Genomic DNA, 22,583 nt, shown 5'->3' with positions numbered 1-22,583 from the left:
AGAAAATATATTAAAGAACAGGAACAAAAATCAAGAAAGAAGAAATACAAAAGACTAATAAGGTAGCATAATCCCCTCATTTTTAAGAACTTTCCTTAAAAGTCATAAATATAGAGTAACTCTAGATTAATATGTGCGTGGAGCTCTGCAAACAAAATCAGACATGTAAGATTCCTCAGTTAGTGACAGTCTCACCATCAATGCACAGCAGTTTTTTTCTCCACACCTGAGTATACAGCAGGATAGTTTTATTTTATTTAACATGAATTGCTATGATCGTAAGAGGTACTGATTTTTAAATTTCAGTTTACACATTCCAATTAGAAATATAACTATGTAATTTAGAAACGCAGCATATTCAGAGGTGCATAATAGTTAAACAGCTATGAGCATCATGCAAACACAGAAGCAAAGATAACAAGAGAAAATGCCTACCTTCCCTGATAGCTGTGAAAGGTGTACCTTCTTCTTCTTGCAGCCTGATCACCTTCAGGGCTACCAACTTCCCATTTACCCTGGAGAAACAAAACAAAAGATGAGAAGCAAATCCGTGAAAATATGTTCCCGTTATGGTTCTAATTGTCTTCCTTACAATTTATATTTTATGCATTTTTGCACTGAAAATGTCAGAACTCAATTATGCCACCACAACAAGATTAATTTCAGTAAGGCTGGGAATCCTGTATCATCATCATAAATATTCACACTTTAAATATTCACATTTTAAATATTCGCACTTGCATAGTCCAAGATTTAACTGAAGTTTTCTGTGATTCACTCTATGTTCTTTCCAAAATGAAACTAGTACTTAACAAAAACACCATGTTCGATCAATTAGTCACAGATTAATTAAAACTCAAGTCATCAAAATAACACTCTCCCTTTGTTTCTCCAATAGCGCCTCTGTTTCTTTTGCTGAAATGTCTTTATCTTCAGTCTTAAGTTGAAGTCATTCAATCCCCAAGGACGGAAACCTGACACTCAGTCTTCTTCCTTCTCTCTTCCCTCTTCTTTCTCTGTCTGTCTCTGTCTCTCTCTCAACATCACCCATTCCTCCCTTTTTCACTATTTTTTTTTTACTAGAGCCTCCTAAAATTACATTAGTCTGATTGTGTTTTATAATGCAGTATATCATCAAAATAAAAGTTAAGAATATTTTACTATTACAAAATTACAGAAGACCTATCCAAAGCAGATGTTTCTTCTAGACACATTCCAAATGTGTATCAGCTCAGCTCTAATTAAAAGTAAGATTACGCTAGGCAGATAACTTTTTATCCAATCTATTCTGTTAATAAAATAAAGACATGATTATCTATGTTGGTCTTCTAGTTGACTGCTCTACTTTCTACCTTGACTAGGCTTACCAACATACTTCCTTAATTAAAATAAGTAAAAGAAACACAAAGCATTTAATGAAAAGTAAATCTCCCCGCCACACCCAGTTCCCACCCTCTGAGGTCACCACTTACCTGAGAGAGGTAACTTAGCTTAACATATATACTTAACACACACACACACACAAATGGTAATATGGCATACAGGGTACAGTGTATATTATTTTTATCACTCGATATACTTTGGTGACTTCCTCATAAATTCATAGAAAATTGTCTCTTGCTTTTGAAAGACCACAGGGTGTTCCTTTGTATGAGTGTAGTATGCTTAATTTAACGCCAGTCCTCTACTGATAGGCATTTAGCAGGTTCCCAATTTTTGGCCATAAAACAATGATATAATAAATATTCTTGGACATAATTTCATCCATGTAAAAATACATCTGTAAGACAAATTCCTAAAAGTAAACTGTGGATGGACCTAGAGTCTGTCATACAGAGTGAAGTAAGTCAGAAAGAGAAAAACAAATATCGTATGCTAACACATATATATGGAATCTAAAAACAAACAAACAAAAAGGTCACGAAGAACCTAGGGGCAGGACAGGAATAAAGACGCAGACCTACTAGAGAATGGACTTGAGGACATGAGGAGGGGGAAGGGTAAGCTGGGACGAAGTGAGAGAGTAGCATGTACATATATACACTACCAAATATAAAATAGATAGCTAGTGGAAAGCAGCCGCATAGCACAGGGAGATCAGCTCAGTGCTTTGTGACCACCTAGAGGGGTGGGATAGGGAGGGTGGGAGGGAGGGAGACACAAGAAGAAAGAGATATGGGGATATATGTATATGTATAGCTGATTCACTTTGTTACAAAGTAGAAACTAACACACCATTGTAAAGCAATTATACTCCAATAAAGATGTTGGGGGGGGGGGGGGGGAAACAAAGTAGGGTGTGGACAGCCAAAAAAAAAAAAAAGTGTATTTCTAAATTCTAACTCTGATGACACTGAGAAATTATCCTACGTATAGGTTGTACCAATTTATACAACCTATAGAAAATAGGAGCTCCTGTTTCCCCTTTACCAGTATATACTATGTTATCAACCATTGATTTTGCCAATCTGATAGGTGAAAAATGGTTTCTTACTGCAATTTAAATTGCAACCAAAAATCTTTAGAGGCTATGGAATCAGCAAAGGAGAGCTCGTGTGGCCCAGAGAATCCAGTGCCTGAGTCTGAAATAAAGAATTTGAATGTCTCTTTGTAAAGAACTGCAACCAATTGGTCTGTTTTCGAAAAAAACAAACAAACAAACAACTGCCACAGGCACAAAGGTCAAGGGAATCATCACAGCCCAACCATCCTACTGGCATCCCTCATCAAACGGATTGTTGAAATACATTATTGGTTACAGTAGTCAAAGGACATCCAGTTATAACGCTCCACAATGTGCTGTCTCCTCAAGGCTAGGAGTCATGTTTATTTTCCCTTGTGTCTCTCAGCTGGAGGACAGGCCTGCCGCTTTTCTGCTCTGCAACTCTCCTGAGTACATCACCTTGATTTTCTTCTAATCCTGATTATGCTCTAGATACCCAGGTGCAAGCAAAAAATTAATATTCACATGGGGTTCAACTGGTGAGTGTGACTTGTGCTGGCCATTTTGCCCTTTATGACTAAAGGAGGCCTCTGGCAGGGCTTGGGGCTGGGATGCAGTCAGTACTCACATCTGCACAGATTTTCTCAGCCCAGCTGAGCTCGTCACTGGCTCCCTGAGGAGGCAGGAACTGATTCCAGGAACTGCTTGGAATTTTGCCTTCATTTATCGATATTCTCCCCTCACCCATAAAAAACACATACAAACTTCTTCCCACAAAGCTTTTCCCTTTCCCTTGAGATCGCTGGCTTGCATATACCGTGAACTGAATTCTAGAATACAGGGAATTTGTGATTTTGGAAGGCTATCTGCTTAAAACACACTCTGAGACCATGAAGCTATGAGTCTCCTGTAATACACTGAAAGAAGAGCCTTTAATTGAACCAGCACTCATGCTTTAAATGCAACTAGAGAAGGAACACCTTTAAGCAATCTCACAGGCTAGTGTGCATTATTTTTGTGGCGAAAAAAATTTTGAACATATTTACTATGATAAACTGCATAAAAGAATAAGATCCAAGTTAATGGGATCCTGATTCTGAAGCACAACTCTCCATGAGTTAAAACCTCCAACTATCAATTTCTTATAGTTACGATAATCACAGCAGTTAAAGACATTTAGATTTTATGTATTATATCATATGAAACTAAAAAATTCCTTAAAATTTATACTAGATTATTAGCTCCAGGAGAATACAGAAAAGGAACTCTTCTTCTGTTTTGTTAACTGTTACATGCCCAGTGCCTAAAACTGTCTGGCACAGAGTAGACTCTCAAAATACTTTTTTTTTTTTTTTTTTTTTTTGCGGTACGCGGGCCTCTCACTGTTGTGGCCTCTACTGTTGCGGAGCACAGGCTCCGGACGCACAGGCTCAGTGGCCATGGCTCACGGGCCTAGCCGCTCCGTGGTATGTGGGATCTTCCCGGACCAGGGCACGAACCCGTGTCCCCTGCATCGGCAAGCGGACTCTCAACCACTGCGCCACCAGGGAAGCCCTCAAAATACTTTATTGACTGAATATTAATAATGTTAATATACTGATATTTCTTTCCTCATACCTATAAATATCTCAAGAATTCAGTATAAAATTATTTTCAATAATTTCAAAAATATATAAAAAGATTTCAATACCTTCTTTCATGTTTGTTTTCTTTTTTCAAATTAAAGGTTCAGTCTCTTTGTTTTTGATGATGCATGAAGATATAGAAAGTTTTCATTTCCTTAAGATTTTAGAATTTATAGAATGCTTTGTTAATTAACCTTTTTCACCCAACAGACATGTTTCAGAACTCTCACTATCTGTAATAATCTGAGCCCAGACTAGTAACCAGTATTTCCCTCTTCTCCAACCGCTTCATTGGTTTCCCATTAAGAACCATATTGATTATCAAATAGCCTCTAACCTAAGAGTCATTGTGACTCTCTCTTTTCTTAATTAGTTTTTCTCTACATGTCTAGACACTCACCAACCACTGAATCCCTCAGTTCTAAAGTCTAGAAAAAACATAAGTCACTGGTTCCACTTTTGGAAAAGGTACCTTTTGAAAAAATAACATTACACATTTTCTAATATTCTACCTTTGGGGCATATTTTTTTAACTTTAGTACCGACTGAAACACTTGAAATTCTAAGTGACGAACTCTAACAAAATGTCATTGTTTTAGAGATATCAAAAGAAGATACCTATTATTCTATGAAAAACAAAATAAACATGGTATCTAATAATTACCTTGTATGGTTTAAACTATTTTATTAAGTATTCAGAACACATACTTCAAACATTGAAGTTCTTTAGAATAATTACAAAATTCAAATTGAATCAATAAATTAGAGCTGTTTACAGGAAAACACTGAAGATTTCTCTTTAACAAGTTTTATTAATTAAATCAAAGGCTAATGAATAGAAGGTAATCAAGGCTTGATTGGCAAATGGAAACATTAATTCAGGTAAATAATATAGCAAAAAAAAATGCTTTCAATTGTGTTAATATCACCACAGAACTTTCTATTGGAGATATTGCCAGGTTTGTGTCTAGTTATTCTAAGCTATCTAGGGAGCTGTTTTAATTTCAGAGATTCTTTACTATTTTCTAATTCTTCCAACCACTGTCTTTCCCAGCGTGTCCTCACTGTGAAGCTCACTTCAGGCCCAAGGACAAGTGACACTGCTTTAGTCCGCATGTCACACAGGAACAGCTGTCAACTGCATCAGGAGGAAAAGCCAGGGGAACGTCCGAGCACAGAGCTATCCACGCACAGACATGGAGAGGCTGGCTGTCCTGGCAAAGCCACACTAGAGTGGATCCAGCTTTCAAACCGGTCCTAACCACAGATCCAAATCTCTGCCAACTTCAGAAATTCTGTCCACAAATCTATGTGCCCTAAGTTTGTAAATAATAAAATGATCTTGTGTGGATTACGCACGATTGAGAAGTTTTGAATAAGGAGCACAGCCTATTCAGTTTTTCATGCATTTGTTACTTTAACATTTTGTGAACCCTATAAAGGAAAACTCCCCACTTAGGCTAAACTTGCCTGGCTCAAAAGACGATGCACAAAGAGAATTTCCTTACAGACAGTCCTCAAAGGAAAGCCTAAAGGTTTTCTATCACATTAGTTACCTCAAATTCATAAGATAACTTAGTACAATAAAACAAAATAACAAATATTATCTAGGTTGTCTTTGAAGATAGTGTTCATGTGCTTACACCTAGAAGAAAGTATGTGTAGAGGACATAAAGGAAATTAAGGCAATACACCTAAAAGAAATTTAATATACTCTGGTAAATTTAATATATTCTGCCTCTCTCTTCCATTATGATTTTGTCTCAAGAGAAACTGCTATGGAAAACAATACTGCGTGCAGGGAGATACAATGCTTTTGTTTCCTTACTGTATTGGTTTAGAAGCAATACAAGGAAATGTAGTTACTACTGAGGGATTGACAATGGCAAGGCGGAGTACATCAAGGACAGTATTTTGAGCTGAACTTATAAATTTTTGGCAAAGTCATTAAAAACAGTTTAAAGGTTTTCCCATTAGTGCTTCTTTTATTAATTCCCTCTTAGGACACTGTTGGAACGCTGACTATACTGTCTCACATACACACTTCAAAAATTAAAAACAACTAAATATTCATGGCCTTGCTATTTCCACCTAAATTCAATTTATATTCAGGTATAAATGAGAAATCATCTCAATACTATTTAACCTTTGATATTCTGAAATATTCTAAAAGTGTTATCTACAATACTTTATTCTGGAAAAGTAAATTTAGAATTTCAAGGTAAGTTGTCAGTAATCACACCTCACCCTAATTTTTTTTTTTTTTTTTTTTTTTTTTTTTTTTGCGGTACGCGCGTCTCTCACTGTTGTGGAGCACAGGCTCCGGACGCGCAGGCTCAGCGGCCATGGCTCACGGGCCCAGCCACTCCACGGCATGTGGGATCTTCCTGGACCAGGGCACGAACCTGCGTCCCCTGCATCGGCAGGCGGACTCTCAGCCACTGCGCCACCAGGGAAGCCCTCACCCTAATCTTTATCAAAATAATGCAGAGAGAAGAGGAAAAAGACTAATGCCATTTCTGTTAAATTAATTTCTTTTAAAAAAAATCCAAAGATTTATACGAGAATAGCACAATGGCTACTTATTAGGATGTGATTAATAATGCAAAAAGTCTAATGATTTAATGTACTGAGAAAAAGGGTGTGCTCAACCAACAATTATTATGAGTTTGTACATTTGACAAAATATTGATAATGATGTTTTATTAAATGTAAAACCTCATAATACTTTGAAACATAAAATTAGAGGAATATATATTATTCATGGGAGAAAATAAAATAATTACATTTCAATAATTTTAAACTTGTACCTTTCCAAAAATAAAATCTGTCAATAAAGGATTTGAGAGTCTTATTACCTTAAAAAGTAGAAGCAACTTCAGTGATCATTCAAGCTCCTGAACAGACAAAAAAATCCTGACTGGCTTGATTGTCTTTGTCCTCCCACTCCCTGGAGCAAAGTAGCTCCTCAAAAGACTTTGGTGGAACTCAACCCCTCTAAAATACCCAAATTACTTAGTCCTTTTTTATGCTGAGCCAAAATTTGCTTCCTGTAACTTCTATTCTCTGATTCCAGGTCTGAGTCCACCAAGACTAAACTAAATGCTCTTCCACAAGACAGCCCTGCCCTTAATTAAGTTTTAATATCCTGCCTCCTAGTCAACAAATACTAATTGAGAGACTGTGATTTTGTGCTTGGGATAAAGAATAAAACAACCCAGACATGGTCCCTGCACTTAAGTCTCACCGAGGAGACAGACGTAAAACATGTAACTACAAAGACGGCTGACATACACCAAAGGGAGACAGAAGGTGCTCGCTCTTCAAACAGGGGACAATTTAAGCATCACTAAACTAATACCTGTGATTGAAAGGAATTAAATATGTTTAAATCAATAAGTTTATAAGGAGACTTTAAAAGAAATTCATGAGTCACATTTGGAGAGTACTACGGAACCATCTCATTAGTTTAAAAACTGTTAAAGAGAATATATCAAGCATTTACCTTCCCTTTTCATATACTTTCGCATACACTGTACCTCAGTGTAAACAGACAGTTCATAAGTGAAGTTTCTCTGCATAGATGCACTGCATGTAACAAATGAAGAGGGAATGACAGAATTTGAATATCACCATTAATGGTTGCTAAAGTCACAAAAAGAAGCTACCAGATATTATGTGCCCCCTGATGGAAGCATTCATCCCTCTCAATGGAATCAATCCAACTGGAATCTGACCACATCCAAATCTAACTACTTATTTCAAGGAGATAAGGGAACAAGTTAAATAACACCATTGGGATATAATCAGAAAACTCCGGACTACAGGAAACCATAGGGAAATGAACCTGTTTCTTCAAGAAATGAATTTCAAGAAAAAAAGGAGGGGAGAACCCATAGATTAAAAGAGAGAGATGAACTAATGGCAATTAATTGCAATGTATGAACCCGATTTTATCTTGATTCCAGCAAAGTTTATTTTAACACTGACTATATATTCGATGATAAAGAAATCGTTAAATTTTTTACATGTGATCATGGTTCAGTGTTTTAAAATAGAGGCCTTATCTGTTAAAGAAAAAAATATAAAATGAAATAATATGATGTTTGGGGTTTGTTTCAAAATAATTGGAAGGAATGAATACAGATGAAACAAGATTAGACACAGGTTGTCAGTGTTGGAAACTGATGGGGGTTTATCAAAACTCCGTAAGAAGTTCTTTAAAAATTAAAAAACATACCCAATACAAGTTGGGATAAATGCAATGAAGGAATATCACAGCATGCCATAAAAAAGATAAAGAACCTATTTTAATGATACTAATGAACTTATTTACAAAATAGAAATAGACTCACAGACACAGAAAACAAACTTATGGTTACCAAAGGGGAAGCGGGGGTGGACAGGGATAAATTAGGAGTTTGGCATTAACATATACACACTACTATGTATAAAATAGGTAACCAACAAGGACCTACTGTATAACACAGGGAACTATATTCAATATCTTATAATAACCTATAATGGAAAAGAATCTGAAAAAGAATATATATACGTGTGTACAACTGAATATCTTTGCTGTACACCCGAAACATTGTAAGTCAACTATACTTCAATAAAAAAAAAAAGAACCTATTTTAGATTAGACAGGGAAGGATTCTCTGAAAATGTGACATTTAAGCTGAAACAAGAAATATAGAAGAGTAAGCAAAGAACATTCCAGGCAGATGGAACAACCTGTACAAAAGCCAAGGGGCAGAGAACACCATGTGTTAAACAAAGCTATAAGAAAGAAAGAGTGGCTGGAGCTTGTTGGCCGGCAGGGGGTAGGGGAGGGGGACGTGCAGAGAGGGACAAGAGAGCCAGATCATGCAGGCCCATTGAGGGCCACAGAAAGGACTGATTTAAAAAAATCACCGGGAAATCTTAAGAAAGGGGATATGATTAAATTGTGTGTCTGCAGCTCCCTCACTATCGTGTAGAGAACAGCCTGAAGGAGCACAATAGTGGGAGTAGGGAGGGCGGTCAGGCAGCTACTACAGTGGTCCAGGGGAAAGATGGTGGTCACAAAGTACTAGGGTATTGGTAAGAGCAATGGGGAAAAGGAAAACAATATTCTGAAGACAGAATCAAGAGACTGTTAGGATAAACTGAATTGGGCATAGGGCAAGTGGTAAAGGATGACTCCAAATGTCCTGACTTTAGTTTCTGTGTGGATGGAGGCACGTGTACTGACTCAAGGGAAACTAAAGAAGAAGAGATTTAGACAGAGAATCAAGAGTCCTATTTGGGAGGATCTTAGTCTAGACATAGAAGTTTAGGCTAGACATAAAAACTTGTGAGTCATTTGGAGGACTTCAAGGGAAGCAGTAACTTCAAGAGAGAGCCAATTTTCTGTTAAAGCAGAAGTAAACACTCAGAAGAAAGTCGAACACACGTAAGCATTTGTAAATCAGAAAACAGTATTCTAGATCTAGAGCTAGACAACATAAAAAGAGCCTGAAGGACATGAGGAAGGGACAGAGTAGGAGATATAGTGCAAATACACAGGTGAGGTCTGAAAGATAATAAACCATCAGGGCGTTTTATACCATGCCTGTGGTAAACAGTGGTGTGAGGCAGGGGAGATTCCATCCTGACAGCCTCTTGGAAGCAGGTAGAGTAGGGACTACTGTTTTGGCTGCCCTCTGCGTGCATCAGGCAAGGCCTGGAGCTGGCACCAGCCTCTGTGGCTGCACAGAAACCAAGGTACAGGTTCTCACCCCCGACTACATTTTTAAATCAACTGGAAAACTTTAAAACATACCCATGCCTGGCTCCACCCCTGATTTAGTTGGTGCAGTGTGGGGTCCTAGCATCCATATTTTTTAAAAACATCCTGGGTGACTGTAAAGTGTAACCAGGGTTGGGAACCACTGTGTTAAGTAAGCCTTCAGGTTCCGACATCACGTGCTCGTTGTCTTTCTTCCTTTGTCTGGTCTCTCCAACACTGAAGTCTCCTTTTTCTCGGTAAACGTTCAAATTTTTTCAACTATTTTGAGCGCCCTCACAGTCCTAGTTGCAAGCCTTTGGTAAGTCGGGGCTGATTAACCCCTTGTAAAATGTGCTTGCCAAGGTGTACACACTACCAGATGTGGTCTGATAAGTGCTGAGTGGACTGGGAGACTACCCCGCCCCATTCCAGAAACTCGACTGGTACTCATTTGGCCTCAGCATGTATTCACCTGTGATCAGCACAAAACACTATTAACTCATGGATCTTGCCAACAATTAAAATCCCTGAGTTTTCTTCATGGGCCCCACAATCACACCATCTCTAACATGACCTAGGCCTAATAATTCACTTTTTAAACATAATTTCAGGAATTTGATTTATTCCTAATAAGACTCCAACTTGTCAGCAGCAACCAACTGCTCAAACCTCTCCTGTCTAAATTCTAATCTTGTTTTTGACAAGCACTGGCTGCCCATCCTTCTGTGTGTCCTTCTCTGAGGTAGAATAGAAACACTGAACAGGATGAGGTCCAGGGCAGTGCTCTTGGACACCACACTCTTGACACATACCCCATCCACCTCTGGGGGACGTGGCTTCATTGACTGTCTTCTCTTTCTCTCTCTTTTCCCCCCTCCCTCCTTCCCTTTTCACTTTCAAACTCTCTAATCCAGCCCTTCCTCTCCATGGCCCTCTGTCCCAAACCACTGCACTGACCTTCTGCCTCTACCATTGGACTGTGCTGGAAAATCTGCATCTGGCACACAGTTAGGGCTCCATGGTGAACAAATGAGTCAACCCTTTACCATGTAACAGAGGTACTAGAAACCCTACCACTCTTACCAACCTGTTTTAAATCCACCGCCAGAAACAGCATATCACTCAACTGTCTATGGCTCTCTTACCTACCAGAACATAATCAGAACATTTACCCATGTTTGAAAAACAAGCAGATACCCAGCATCTACAGTGTTCCAGTCCACTAGCTTAACAATCTCATCAGAAAGAGGAATTAAGGTTATTTAGGTATGACATAATTTTTTTATGAACTCCTACATCATTATTTTTCTTCCTATTTTGATTTACTCAGAAATAATCTGAGTGATAATCTGTCCTAAAATTTTCCACTGGAGGAGGGGAAATGAGAAAGGCATGCAGGGAGGAAGCCACACCATTTCCATCTTCTTCTCTGAACATTTGGACATCTCAAGGCTGCTAATGTCTCTACAATTTTTCATAGTTCCTCAAAGATGACTAACAATTATGGGACAATCTCAACTCCCAAATTCTTTAAAAGTTTGTGAAACAGTCGTCTCAGGTCTTAAATCAGAACTCCTTAGAAAAACATAGTACTGTCAGACTTCCTAAGACATTTGATAATTTAATTCACTCCTATGTTTGCTTTGCACTTCAGTGCTTAAAGCAAACTCTCCTTGGTAGCAATGATGTAAGCAAAACAGAAGGTAATTTGTACTTGTTTTTACCCCAATAGCATCTTTTGTGTGTAAACTTCAACCTAAGCTTTTCCTGAGTTACTGATGCTTCCTCTCCTTCCCTCACTCAGCTGGATTGTACTGTGGTTATCTGGTCCGATATTTGTTTGCATTTGAGAGACTTTTTTTTTTTTTTTTTTTTTTTTTGCGTTACGCGGGCCTCTCACCGCTGCGGCCTCTCCCGTTGCGGAGGACAGGCTCCGGACGCGCAGGCTCAGCGGCCATGGCTCACGGGCCCAGCCGCTCCGCGGCATGCGGGATCCTCCCAGACCGGGGCACGAACCCGCGTCCCCCGCATCGGCAGGCAGACTCCCAACCACTGCGCCACCAGGGAAGCCCGCATTTGAGAGACTTTTATCATCCATGTTCATACATTAACCTTCCAGAGTTTTAGGGCAAGGGGTTGTACACATCTCGATATTCTTCTGGAATACCTCCAGTTACAAGGAACCATTCTGGGAAGAGCAAAAAGTCACATGCATACAGCCCTTGAGGAGCTTACCAGCCAAAGAAGAAATAAGATAGTATCAGACAACTAAAATGCATAATAAACAAAGGTAAGTTTCTTTAAAAAAAAAAAAAAGATAAGCAAAGTTATCAAAGACAAAGAATGGAAGAATTGTTAACTTATCAAGAAAAGGCAGGAAGCATGGAAAAGATGCCCAGGACATCCATAGATGTGAAGGTGGTTGGTTATACTACCCCTAAAATTACTAGAAAAGAGCCATATTTATTTGATGAGATGGGAGGGTTTCATAAAAAGTAAGTAGGGCTTCCCTGCTGGCGCAGTGGTTGAGAGTCTGCCTGCCGATACAGGGGACACGGGTTCATGCCCCGGTCCGAGAAGATCCCACATGCCGCAGAGTGGCTGGGCCCGTGAGCCATGGCCGCTGAGCCTGCGCGTCCGGAGCCTGTGCTCCGCTACGGGAGAGGCCACAACAGTGAGAGGCCCGCGTACCACAAAAAAAAAACGTAGTTTATTATGAGAAGTTTTTATAGATTGATTTTTCACACATAGTGAGATTTGAAGCTTCCTGTATTAGTTAGTTCTATAAGTTTTCAGCTGTAACATACAACAATTCATATCCCTAAATATACATCTCTATACACTCATATGCACTGAAAACTAGGAATTAAGGGACAGTGTGAAGGTAAAGAAAAAGAAGAAGTAGGAGAGTTTTTTTTGTGTTGTTTTTCTCTAGTCCCGTTTTCAAGCACACTTGTGTGGGGAAACATATTACTGAGGTCTTTGGAAAGGCTGCATTTTATATTTCTAGAGAAATCAAATGTTCTACTTCTGAGGTCAAGTTGCCACTTCAAATAGATTTTTACCTTCAGTAGCTTCTTTTTCCCATAGAAAATGCTTCAAACAAGCAGACAAGAAATGGATATACTTCTTGATGATATTATCATTTTTCCCTATCCTGGATTACCTATTATCTTCTGGGTAATTCTTACATGCTATATCTTATACTACATCCAAAAATAAAAATAATTCACAATTCTCTTTTTTAAAAGTCTAACTACAGCACCACAATCACAGTGAGTCATTACATGAGCTGGGACTAAAGAAAAGAGGATGAAGTCCGATGCTCAACCTTACAGCATTTCAAGCTTCCTGGTTCAAAGGTACGTTTAAAGCATGATGTTCCCATTTCTCTAGCAGAGCTGTAAATGTTCCCCTTTCTCTAGTAGAGACATACATATTCAGCATCATGAGAGAGAGGTCAAGCTTCCACTCTCAGGAAAAAAGCATCTCCAAATAAGTTAATTGAGATGCACCAAAAAGCATGTCACTGGTTCACCAAGAGACTTTGAAGAGTCCCCAAATACTCACTGCCAAGTAATGTTAACCACACAGATCTTGCATTTTCCATTCAAACACAGCCTCACAAAGTCAAGTGAAGTTTGGAACAGCAGGATAAAACAAAGCAGCCCAGGAGAGCCATTAAGGTAGGGGTATTCAGAGTTCAAACCATTCTCAACCCATTCTCCCATTCTAATAAAGATGCACGCAGGCACGCACGCACGGACACACCCCCCACACACACACCCCACACACACCTCCAGTTTATGTTACAAACAGGACAGCAAGCTACCGTTTTCTTTTTTCATTTGGCTGCAATGGCCCATGAAGAATCAACAAAGAAAATTATTATAAATACACAGCAGCTTGGTTAAAGGACTAGGGGACTTATATCAAGTCAAAAGGATTATGAGCAACTTTAATTTGCTCCAATTAAAATATATTACTTTCGTAATTATAGAAAATATGTCATTGTTAAATACCTTTTAAATGAAACTTTAAGATAATATCAAGCAAAGCCAAATGTATCTAGTTTGATTTGTCTTTTATGACAAAAAGGATTGGAGAAAAATGCTATAGCATCATGAATTACCTAAAAGACTGTACTCCAAAAATAAAAGTGACACACTAAGGTGGACTGCTTTATATGCAAGCAGAGTGTGAAACTAAAAAATGATTCGATTAACTATAAAGTTGAAAGCAATCGACCTACACATGTTGAAGAGCAGGGTTTATATTAACTCATATATAAGTAAAGAGCTGATTACATAAAGACCTTTATAAAAATCATATATAATTGGTATGATAAGATCTATGCTAGTATTACTTCCAAACCCTAGCAATAGAGCCAGAGTACAAATTAGTCAGTCTGATTTGGAGTAAGATGACTTTATACACAGTCAATAAGTTTAAGATCAAGACAGTTGTCTTTAATTCAAAACTAGCACTCATGTTAAATAACCCTATTGTTAAAGCACCTATAGTGTGGCAGGCCTTCAACAAGGACTTTATTTACACTAATGTGATCACTACAGCACCTCTGTGTGGTAGATACTATGGCTATCTCCACTTTATGAAGAATCTGAGGCACAGTTCTAAATCACACAGCTAGAAGCAGTAGATCCACAGTTTGGTCCTAGGAGACTGGGCTTCACAGCCATACTCATAAATTCTCTGTGGAGTAGCAATAATTAAAGCGTGAACCACAGAAGAAAGGTGTGTGGTTCACACCCTCCTATTTCCCCTTCACTCAAAAGAGGCACTCTGCTTATACCAGACACTTGTGATCAAATTACTTACCCTCAAAGCTATGTCATTCTTCTTTGCGTTTTCTAATAATGTTTTATAAAACTCAAAATAAATCAATATATTTTAGAATGGCATTAATAAATCTTACCCTAATTATAAAAGTAATGCATGCTTATGGCAGAATAGTTGGGAAATGCAGGAAAAAAATTATTTTAAAGAAAGTTTTTTATTTTTATTTATTTATTTATTTATTTATGGCTGCATTGGGTCTTTGTTGCTGTGCACTGGCTCTCTCTAGTTGCAGCGAGCGGAGGCTACTCTTTGTTGCGGTGCACGGGTTTCTCATTGCACTGGCTTCTCTTGCTGTGGTGCACCGGCTCTAGGCGTGCGGGCTTCGGTAGTTGTAGCACACAGGCTCAGTAGCTGTGCCTTGTGGGCTCTAGAGCGCAGGCTCAGTAGTTGTGGCTCATGGGCTTAGCTGCTCTGCGGCATGTGGGATCTTCCCAGACCAGGGATCAAACCCATGTCCCTTGCCGTGGCAGGCGGATTTGTAACCACTGTGCCACCAGGGAAGTCCCAGAAAAATTTTTACATCAACAATAATCCTACTATTCAGTGATAAATTCTTCAACATATGTATGTATCTTCTAGACTTTTTTTCCTGTGTGTAGATTTTTATAAATGGTATCCTACCATATTTGGTCATCTACTTTTTTGTTATGGTTTAATAATATATCTTTTTACTGGATGGGCTGAGAAAAGAACCCAGGAAGCCTCAAATTCAAACAAGCTCACACTTTCCTTTTAAGGAAAATGGCCCCAGGACTTCTTTATTTCATAAAATCTCATGACTCTTGTATTTTGATTTATTGGTGAAAGCAACCCTGCTAGCCAAGCAATAGAGGCCTGAATGTGGAGACAGTAAATGGGGCTGACAGCCACAGGGGGGCAGAGGTGGGGTGGCTAGCAGGGCCTATGGGGCACAGGTTCTCTGAGTCGCCCTGGCCGAGTCTTCTGGGAGTGCTGCAACCCAGTGACAGGAAACAATCACTCAAATCATCTCCAGGATAGACACTCTAGCAGATTTTACTCTATGAACCCAGATATATAACCTTACACTCAGAAAAACTGAAACCCATGATAATCAAATGTATAGCTGAAGAAAGAACTTCATATGTCCTGACTACAAATCTCTACTCCCAAGGGCCATATGTCAAAGTCTCTTCTCACACTTAAAGGGCCTGATGAGAGCATTCCTAAACATTTTCCCCAATCATTACATAGTTAACGTTTGTTAAGCATCTATTAATAGCACTGTAACAGGTGCTGAAGAGTAAGTTATATACATACGAAAATATGTTACATACATATGAGGTAAAGGAGATATCAAGCAAGGCAGTAGCTGAATTAGGAAAAAGAAGAAAAAAAATATTCTGACATTTGTTAAAACAGTAAGATTTTATTCAAGACTACTGCAACAGTGGAGACAGATATAGGGCTCAACTCTGAATACCACAAGAACAAGTGGGGATTTATAGCCAAGTAGCAGGTTAAGGGATCATTGGTGGATGGAAAATTACTAAGAAGAGACATCACAGGTAGGGGATTCTTGCTAAACTCACCTAACAAGATTCCTGCTGCATACAGGCCAGAGCCATCAGATATCAAGGATGGGGGGATTTTCTCTAAATTGACTTAGCAGGATTCTTGCTAAAACTGGGTTATGCAAGCCTGGCAAGGACAGGGGTGGAGGGGTGGGGGTGAGGCAAAGTCAGGGCCTAGTCAAGAAGAGGGCTTAGAGGAGTATAACTGAAGTTTATTCAAAGAGAGTATCTTGTCAGAAGCCAGGAAAGTTTCATAATATGAGTGGGACTTGAAGATGGGATAGGATGTGGACACGTAGAAAGGGGAGGCAAGCTAGTTACATAGAGGGATCTATCATAAACAGAGATGCAGAAGGGGTGGGGACAGGCACATTTAAAGTACAGAGAGTAGAAATTAGGGAAGCAGTAGGACATAAGGAAAGAAAAGTAGACTCGAGAGGGATTTTGATGCCAGGTCCACTACAAAATTGATCCAATAAAGTAATTAGATATTTGATCTTGTTAGACACCAATATTTTCATTACCTGCCTACATTTTTTTTAGGGTAGAGCTTTGAATGAAGCAAAAGCTAATATGTCAACAACGTTCTTCTGAAGCTAAACATACATTTTTATTCCTAACCAACAAAGGTAAATTAACCGAGCTTGTAAGTCTACTAACTATAGCTCCATGATATAAGCAGATTAAAGCAGACTATAAAGTGAATATATTTATAAATTAAAACATACTAAAAATTAATAAATTTCCAGGATTTACATATTATAGTTACATATACATATATAACTATAAAATATTTGGTGGCAAATCTTTACTGTAATGACAAAGAAAGCTGAATACACAACTTGTTAAATCCAATTATGCTACTTCCAGGGCTTTCCAAGCAATAACATGTGTGTTTAACACATCAAACAGGACATTAGCACCCTTTTTTCTACAGAGCAATTTGTTTTGCTAGGTTTAGGGGTACAAAGTAAGGAAAACTGACAAGGTCTTAAAAGGCTATTCAGTAATGCTAAGGCTCGGCCACCAAATCTAGTTCCAAGAAATCTAATTTCTACTCAGTGAGATGACATAATTTAGCCATTTTGGGGAGAAACCATGTTTCATGGCTTTCATGGAGTCTGGCTTCAATAACTGCACGCATGAATGAATGAAGTCAACTATCTCAAACAAGGACTAAACAAGTAACAGCTAGAGATAGGACAGATTACATCAGCTCTCCCTGATAGAACAATTTCTGGAACTACTAAGAAATCCCCAAACTCAGCTCTCCTAAATGTCTCTCCTTTGTGTTATCAATCTTCTCAGTCCTTATAGAAAGCCATCTGAAATGATTTTCATTTAACATCAAGGTGAGTGTTAGAGGGTAAAGTCCCTGACTTCAGGGGAAACATACACTCAAAAGCAATTAAATATTTGCTGGGTTTTCACCTAAAATGAGGGACGAACGCAACTGCCATGACTCTTTTCCAACTGAAGCAGATGGGAAATCATCAGTAGTCATCCAATTGAAGAACTCTTCCACAACAGCACCTTATTTACAAATCCTAGCCCAGAACACAAAAGAAACTTTACCTAGTGTAACATGTTACCTTAAAATGAGTTTAAAAAACAGTATGTCTGTAAATTGGGTAAATTAAATACATACACCTAAATCCTCCTGTCAAAGAGCTGCAGATATTTGTTCACTTGTAACTATCATTTTCCTCTTTTCTAAGATTTATATTCTTTTCTTGTTTAAAAAAATAGAATGTAGCTATATAAAAAAATGCAAGTAAAATGGACCCTAGAAAACTAATGTCCTGTGTCCATGGTAGATAAACAACTTGGTCTGGTTATAACCCATAGGATTGCCTTTCCTTTTTTCTTTGTTTTTAAATACTCAAATATTTAAAGAAAATTTTTTCTTCTTTTTAACCATGATCTTAAAAATCCAGACCACTAATTAGTCAGCTGGACTCAGTTTATGAACTTCAGAAAGTGAGAGAACATAATTAATCATGTATCAGGTAAGCATTCAATCATTATGCTCATAGCTTACTCATTTTGAGTGACTAAGGAGAAAATATGACCAAATTATATGAGACTTGAAAAAACAGGGAGATTTACTCATTTTGGATATAAGGAATGACTCCAACTCTGAAGTACAATAAGAAAGTGACAGATGAGAAATGGAGACATCCAAGTTTTCAGCACAGCACGTTACTACTCAGGGGTATAAACTTACACCCATCTTTCAACCTGTCAACTCAACTTTCTCCATCTTTCAAAGACAATCTCTGCTACCTCTTTGTATTTTCTTTTTCATATATACACACATATATGAATATGTGTATATTCATATGCTATGTGAATATATATAATACAAGGGAAAGGTTGTGAAAAGTAGAAAGGGAAATAAAACTATACAGGCTGATTATTAAGTAGCTACCGACATTGTCTCTACATAGAAATCTGGCCATGTCAGCTTCAATAATTGCATTTGTGATGAACATCATCCACATAACCATACTTATTAGACAAAATAACCTTAACTACAGTTGTTCTCTCCAGGTCTTATTAATTAAACAAGCCTTTTATAACAGATGGGTCAACGGTAAATTAGCTCAGGTCATGTCAACCATCACAAAAATCATTTAAAATTAATGAAGTCATCTGAAAGTTTGTGTGAGTAAATACATACAAACAATATAAAGGAACCTGCTTAGATACAAATCCATAAGGAAGTGACTAAATATAAGAACAAGGACCATGAAAATTTGACAAGACTTTCAAAGGACATAACAGGTAGAGAGAATCATTTTCTCCTCTTAATTCAACACTGAATGCTTAACTACATTAAAAACTGGTGCTGGGAGGATACTTTGGATGGGGGCACAAGGGTACCGAGTTTCTGATTTACTCAAAAACCCATTTGAAAGCATTTTATTTTGTTAAGGTACAATTCTTACTATAATATTAGTTCCTCCATTATTTATGAGAAGGATAAAAGGGTTGTAAATGTACTGGCAGATCAGGAATTACGTTTGCCATATGAATAGAATAAAAGAGGTAGTGAGAGAAATGGGTGCCATCAAATCTTGAGCTGAGGTCCGCAATGAAAAGGTAGCAATGGCAACAGTGTTGTTTCATTAGCTACGCAGGACCCTGGGACGAATCTAAAAAAGAGTGGATATATGTGTATGTATAAGTGATTCACTTTGCTGAAAGTAACACAACACTGTAAATCAACTATACTCCAATAAAAAATTTTTTTAATTAGCCAGACTCACCAAGAAAAAAGGGAGAAGACTCAAATCAACAGAATTAGAAATGAAAAAGGAGAAGTAACAACTGACACTGCAGAAATACAAAAGATCATGAGAGATTACTACAAGCAACTCTATGCCAATAAAATGGACAACCTGGAAGAAATGGACAAATTCTTAGAAATGCACAACCTGCCAAGACTGAATCAGGAAGAAATAGAAAATATGAACAGACCAATCACAATCACTGAAACTGAAACTGTGATTAAAAATCTTCCAACAAACAAAAGCCCAGGACCAGATGGCTTCACAGGCGAATTCTACCAAACATTCAGAGAAAAGCTAACACCTATCCTTCTCAAACTCTTCCAAAATATAGCAGAGGGAGAAAAACTCCCAAACTCATTCTATGAGGCCACCATCACCCTGATACCAAAACCAGACAAGGATGTCACAAAGGAAGAAAACTACAGGCCAATATCACTGATGAACATTGATGCAAAAATCCTCCACAAAATAGTAGCAAACAGAAACCAACAGCACATTAAACGGATCATACACCATGATCAAGTGGGGTTTATTCCAGGAATGCAAGGATTCTTCAATATACGCAAATCAATCAACGTGATATACCATATTAACAAATTGAAGGAGAAAAACCATATGATCATCTCAATAGATGCAGAGAAAGCTTTTGACAAAATTCAACACCCATGTATGATAAAAACTCTGCAGAAAGTAGGCATAGAGGGAACTTTCCTCAACATAATAAAGGCCATATATGACAAAGCCACAGCCAACATCGTCCTCAACGGTGAAAAACTGAAAGCATTTCCACTAAGATCAGGAACAAGACAAGGTTGACCACTCTCACCACTCTTATTCAACATAGTTTTGGAAGTTTTAGCCACAGGAATCAGAGAAGAAAAGGAATCCAAATCGGAAAAGAAGAAGTGAAGCTGTCACTGTTTGCAGATGACATGATACTATACATAGAGAATCCTAAAGATGCTACCAGAAAACTACTAGAGCTAATCACTGAATTTGGTAAAGTTGCAGGATACAAAATTAATGTACAGAAATCTCTGGCATTCCTATACACCAATGATGAAAAATCTGAAAGTGAAATCAAGAAAACACTCCCATTTACCACTGCAACAAAAAGAATAAAATATCTAGGAATAAACCTACCTAAGGAGACAAAAGACCTGTGTGCAGAAAATTATAAGACACTGACGAAAGAAATTAAACATGATACAAATAGATGGAGAGATATACCATGTTCTTGGATTGGAAGAATCAACATTGTGAAAATGACTCTACTACCCAAAGCAATGTACAGATTCAATGCAATCCCTATCAAACTACCAATGGCATTTTTCACAGAACTAGAACAAAAAATATCACAATCTATATGGAAACACAAAAGACCCCGAATAGTCAAAGCAATCTTGAGAACAAAAACGGAGCTGGAGGAATCAGACTCCCCGACTTCAGAGTATACTATAAAGCTACAGTAATCAAGACAGTATGGTACTGGCACAAAAACAGAAAGATAGATCAATGGAACAGGATAGAAAGCCCAGAGATAAACCCACGCACATATGGTCACCTTATCTTTGATCAAGGAGGCAGGAATGTACAGTGGAGAAAGGACAGCCTCTTCAGTAAGTGGTGCTGGGAAAACTGGACAGGTACATGTAGAAGTATGAAATTAGATCACTCCCTAACACCATACACAAAAATAAGCTCAAAATGGATTAAAGACCTAAAGGTAAGGCCAGAAACTATCAAACTCTTAGAGGAAAACATAGGCAGAACACTCTATGACATACATCACAGCAAGATCCTTTTTGACCCACCTCCTAGAGAAATGGAAATGAAAACAAAAATAAACAAATGGGACCTAATGAAACTTCAAAGCTTTTGCATAGCAAAGGAAACCATAAACAGGACCAAAAGACAACCCTCAGAATGGGAGAAAATATTTGTAAATGAAGCAACTGACAAAGGATTAATCTCCAAAATTTATAAGCAGCTCATGCAGCTCAATAACAAAACAAACAACCCAATCCAAAAATGGGCAGAAGACCTAAACAGACATTTCTCCAAAGAAGGTATACAGATTGCCAACAAACACATGAAAGAATGCTCAACATCATTAATCATTAGAGAAATGCAAATCAAAACTACAATGAGATATCATCTCACACCAGTCAGAATGGCCATCATCAAAAAATTTGGAAATAATACATGCTGGAGAGGGTGTGGAGAAAAGGGAACCCTCTTGCACTGCTGGTGGGAATGTAAATTGATACAGCCACTGTGGAGAACAGTATGGAGGTTCCTTAAAAAACTACAAATAGAACCACCATACGACCCAGCAATCCCACTACTGGGCATATACTCTGAGAAAACCATAATTCAAAAAGAGTCATGTACCAAAATGTTCATTGCAGCTCTATTTACAATAGCCCGGAGATGGAAACAACCTAAGTGTCCATCATCGGATGAATGGATAAAGAAGATGTGGCACATACATACAATGGAATATTACTCAACCATAAAAAGAAACAAAATTGAGCTATTTGTAGTGAGGTGGATAGACCTAGAGTCTGTCATACAGAGTGAAGGAAGTCAGAAAGAGAAAGACAAATACCGTATGCTAACACATATATATGGAATTTAAGAAAAAAAAGTGTCATGAAAAACCTAGGGGTAAGACAAGTATAAAGACACAGACCTACTAGAGAATGGACTTGAGGATATGGGGAGGGGGAAGGGTAAGCTGTGACAAAGCGAGAGAGAGGCATGGACATATACACACTACCAAACGTAAGGTAGATAGCTAGTGGGAAGCAGCCGCATAGCACAGGGAGATCAGCTCAGTGCTTTGTGACCGCCTGCAGGGGTGGGATAGGGAGGGTGGGAGGGAGGGAGACGCAAGAGGGAAGAGTTATGGGAACATATGTATATGTATAACTGATTCACTTTGTTATAAAGCAGAAACTAACACACCATTGTAAAGCAATTATACTCCAATAAAGATGTAAAAAAAAAAAAAAGTAGCAATTAAATGGAAATCTTGTCCAAAATAAATTTATCCAATAGAAAAGGGAAGGG

The 22,583-nt window shown here is 38.1% G+C and overlaps 1 protein-coding gene across 3 annotated transcripts in view; it reads right to left on the bottom strand.

The window, feature by feature from the left end:
- Nucleotides 1-22,583, bottom strand: part of CDK14 (cyclin dependent kinase 14) — a 595,562-nt gene that overhangs the window by 394,017 nt on the left and 178,962 nt on the right. For all 3 annotated transcript variants that reach the window (XM_032642400.1, XM_032642402.1, XM_032642401.1), the window contains one exon: nt 436-515. In XM_032642400.1, coding sequence (XP_032498291.1) covers nt 436-515 — 80 coding nt within the window. The remainder of the gene's footprint in view (nt 1-435; nt 516-22,583) is intronic.

The sequence above is a fragment of the Phocoena sinus genome, chromosome 9, assembly GCF_008692025.1.
Source record: "Phocoena sinus isolate mPhoSin1 chromosome 9, mPhoSin1.pri, whole genome shotgun sequence".
In the NCBI taxonomy this organism is placed as follows: Eukaryota; Metazoa; Chordata; class Mammalia; order Artiodactyla; family Phocoenidae; genus Phocoena; species Phocoena sinus.
The sequence above is the reverse complement of the archived record's forward strand: the minus strand, read 5'-3'. Positions and strand labels throughout refer to the sequence as shown.